Raw genomic sequence first — 3,770 nt, forward strand, 5'->3', positions numbered from 1 at the left:
CCATGACGGCGGCGGCGACGCACCCGATGCCCATGATGGAGACGTACGACGGCGTCAGGGTCTGCAGCACCAGGGGAAGAACCAGCGCCGCCTCGTCACGTTCAAAAGGGGACGGAGAACCGTATGATGTCGCGTTCCAGTCTGAAGACAAAACGTTCACGGGCCTGTCAAACGGCACCTCACTTTCAATTTCAACGGTCCTTCCATCCGTTTCAACAGCGCTTATCCTGAACAGGGTCGCTGCTGGAGCCTATCCCAGCTGACTATGGGTGAAAAGCGGACTTACACTCACCTATAGCACTTTCACATTGACGTGAAACTTTCACACTGAAATATAACATTTGCAAACTGATGTTGGGAAGGTCTATATGCGTCACTGCATTTGTCTGTGTAAAAGGGGCAAAGGTTAGTGTGAAAGGTCTGTGCTGTATGTCAGTGTGAATGGTTATTATTTCACTGTTTTCTGTGAAAGGAAAGGTGTATACCAGGGGTGTCAAACTCATTTCACATTGTGGGCCACATACGGACTCGGTAGATGTCAAGTGGGCCAGACCATTAACATTATACCATACTGTGCTACGAATCACCAAAATATCATCTCTTTCCTTTGTTTTGGTCTCAAGAAGCATTGATTGGCGCTTTCATATCATTTGCTGCGTTTACTGCTGTTTTCTTCTCCGATCAAAACAATGTTGTCTTTTACTGTGATCAAAACAATGCGCCCCCTATCGGATAATCCACGAATTGCATTTTATTTAAAATATTCATTCTGTGTCTTTAATGCATTTTTTTCACTTTTAAATCATCCCGCGGGCCGGATCAAACCTCCTTGGGGGCCGGTTCCGGCCCGCGGGCCGTATATTTGACACCCCTGGTGTATACGTTTGGATTATACATCAGTGTGAAAGGTGTATCGGTGAGTGTGAAAGTGATATATTTTTTACGGACAAACATTAGAACTGATGTGTGCCTCGTCGCCACAGCCCGTCTACGCGTCGCAAGGTTTCAAGGCGCTCTCACCTGTGGATGCCCCCACGGCCCCCAGCAGCACTGGGGGGATGCCAAAGATTATGATGAGAGCGGCCGAGATGAAGCAAAGGCGCTTGGCGGTGGACGGGGACGATGCAGACAGCGTCCTCTGGTGGAAGGACTGATATCCCAGACTGCCGAAAGACTGAGAGGGAACAGAGGCCGACACCCCACCACCACCACACACACAGCATAGTACTTGTGTGCCCTGCAAACGAGCATGTTACTCACTCATTGTGTGTGTGTGTGTGTGTGTGTGTGTGTGTGTGTGTGTGTGTGTGTGTGTGTGTGTGTGTGCGTGTGTGAGTTTGCGTGTGTGTATGCATGCGTGTTTGTCCACGTGTGAGTTCCTCCACTCACTCACTTAATCACTTACCAAGAAGAAGTAGTTATCCATGAGGATCCATATGTTGCTGACGTTCCAGTCGCCGAACCAGGGCGCATGCAGCGTGTTGTTCATCATCGTGGAACCGATGGGCGCCACGTGAGGATTGGACACTGCGAACGGAACGCACAGCCACTATACGAACGTACACACATGCACACACACGCAATTAGTGAGCAAGCGGTCAGTCTGTGAGTGAGTGAGGGGTGACGGGGTGTTTGCCACCAGGCTGAAGAAGATGAGGATCAGCTGGATGACGTCGGTGTAGGCCACCGAGTAGAGGCCGCCCAACAGCGTGTACGTGATGGCCACGCAAGCCGAGATCCAGATGCACACGCTGAACGACATGTCCAGGACCACGCTCATGGTCACGCCTGAAAGCACGCACACACATCACGCTATGTTACGACGGGGACATGCTGCACATGTGCTTAGTGTGTGTGACAGTGCGTAAGTTTTTCGGGGGGTTTATGTGCGAAGGAACGCGTGTGTCAATGTGTCTGCGTGGCACGATGTAAGCTTGTGTGAGTGCGCATTGCGTGCACATCACCCAGGCCGGTGAGGGTGGAGGGGACCCAGAAGACGTCCAGCAAGAGCGAGGTGCAGCTGAAGACGGCCGTCAGGCCTTTGCCGTACTTGCGCTGGAAGGGATCCATCATGGTGACACATTGGGTTGCGCGCAGCGGCCCAGCGAACGCCAGCCCGCCTGGTGGAGAGCCAACATCATCTTGGCAATCAGCCGTCGGGAAGTATCACACGTTTCTCAAACACACATTATCCTCTCGCATGGCCCTTTCACAGCCACGGTGCTGAAAAAAAGTTCTGCTGAATTGACTCCATTTTATTTTGCAAGAGGTTGCACGAAATAAAATCATCTGGATCCAGGTACATGTTTTAAGTTGAGTCGACATCTCCTGCAAAAATCAATCTGCAAAGGTGATTCTAATTGATGCAGCCAGTTGACAAAATAAAATGGAGTCACTTTCTATCTGGGAAGTCTGAAAAAGCTGGACTGAAAAGTATTAGCTTCCCACTTTTAGTTTCACGGGGAAGCTTCGACAAATTCAACCTCGTCCATGCCGCGGTGCATTGAGATACAAGTTGAATTTTTTTTTAATGATCATACTTGTAACACAATGCCAGCCACCCGCCCTGAAAAACTCATTTTTGTCCTTTTTTTTTTTTTTGTACTTTTTTTTTTCCACAAGGAGAATAGCACTTGATTGATTATACATAACAACATTCAACAGAACATGAAGAAAAGAGTTACTTTTATCTCAAAGCACCACTGCATAGCCCTTTTACATTGATTAAGTATGTTTCTGTCCCGGGCCAAGATGCTGCCTGACCAGCAGACAATGCCATAATGGATGGCCAAAGACACCACCGAGTTATCGAAGATCTTTAGGAGTGACCCCTTTACTTACCAATAATAAAGGATGAGCTGTATCCCAGAGTGACAGCGATGGCCCAGGCTGCGCCCATGGAGGGTGTGTACACCATCTCGGCGAGACCCACGATGAAGCCGCCTCCGACCCACGTGGCTTCGGGAAGGAAGAACAACAAGCACGCTGACTCCGCGGGGGAACCTCACCCCCACCCACCACCATACCAAAAACAAAAAAAACACAAAAACAACAAGACGGAAAGTTGCGTGGAAAGATGCTCACCTGTCATGGTGAAGACCCCCACCAGCGGGCTGATGCTGCGGTTGCCAAGCAACGACATCTCCAGGGTGCCGCTCACCTGCTTGCGCTTCTCCCTCCTGGACTTGACAGATGCCCAGATCCCGATACCAAGGACCAGTGCGTAGAAGAAGAGCATGGAGATGATGCCCGGAATGTTGGCGGCCATCTCGGACTGAAAGACACTCCTCTGCAAAAAAAAAAAAAAAAATGGCATTTTAGTTTCTTCTGGTCATCCAAACTTTTGCTGCCACCAACAAATATATTCGTCAAGTTCTTTTTTTTTCAACGGAGGGTGTGGAATAGCGTCCTAATGTAGGCAAATTCCACGTGCTGTCGTTTTCCCATGTCCAGTCAAGCTAATTTTTACAATCTTGGAAAATGTAATTTTTTTTTCACAAGAATAGATGTGCAAAGTGCACGACCGAGCGACATAGAGAGCAGCTCTAGAATAGTTCATCTTTTTTAAAAATGATTATTGACCTCTGAGTGCTTTCGGTTAATTTTAACTTCCTGCCACAAAAAGACCAAAAAACAAGCCACTAATTTTAGCCTCATAACTTTTCACGAATTCAAAATAAAAATGAAAACGAATCCTGAACAAATGTAATTTAAAAACACTGAAATCGGGGCAAGCAGCTCGGTCGACAGTGCTGGTGGCACCTTTCAAA

At 48.3% G+C, this 3,770-nt stretch overlaps 1 protein-coding gene across 1 annotated transcript in view; it reads right to left on the reverse strand.

The window, feature by feature from the left end:
* The window catches only part of LOC109510075 (high affinity choline transporter 1-like), a 28,254-nt gene that overhangs the window by 10,004 nt on the left and 14,480 nt on the right, over positions 1–3,770 (reverse strand). Inside the window, 7 exon segments of the mRNA XM_019860132.1 lie at positions 1–141; positions 1,021–1,174; positions 1,406–1,549; positions 1,640–1,788; positions 1,965–2,120; positions 2,842–2,958; positions 3,085–3,289. The exon segment at positions 1–141 is cut by the window's left edge and continues 18 nt beyond it. Of these exon segments, the coding sequence (XP_019715691.1) occupies positions 1–141; positions 1,021–1,174; positions 1,406–1,549; positions 1,640–1,788; positions 1,965–2,120; positions 2,842–2,958; positions 3,085–3,268 (1,045 nt within the window). The 5' untranslated portion in view covers positions 3,269–3,289.

The sequence above is a fragment of the Hippocampus comes genome, unplaced genomic scaffold (genome assembly GCF_001891065.2).
Source record: "Hippocampus comes isolate QL1 unplaced genomic scaffold, H_comes_QL1_v1.1 scaffold39, whole genome shotgun sequence".
NCBI classification, from domain to species: domain Eukaryota; kingdom Metazoa; phylum Chordata; class Actinopteri; order Syngnathiformes; family Syngnathidae; genus Hippocampus; species Hippocampus comes.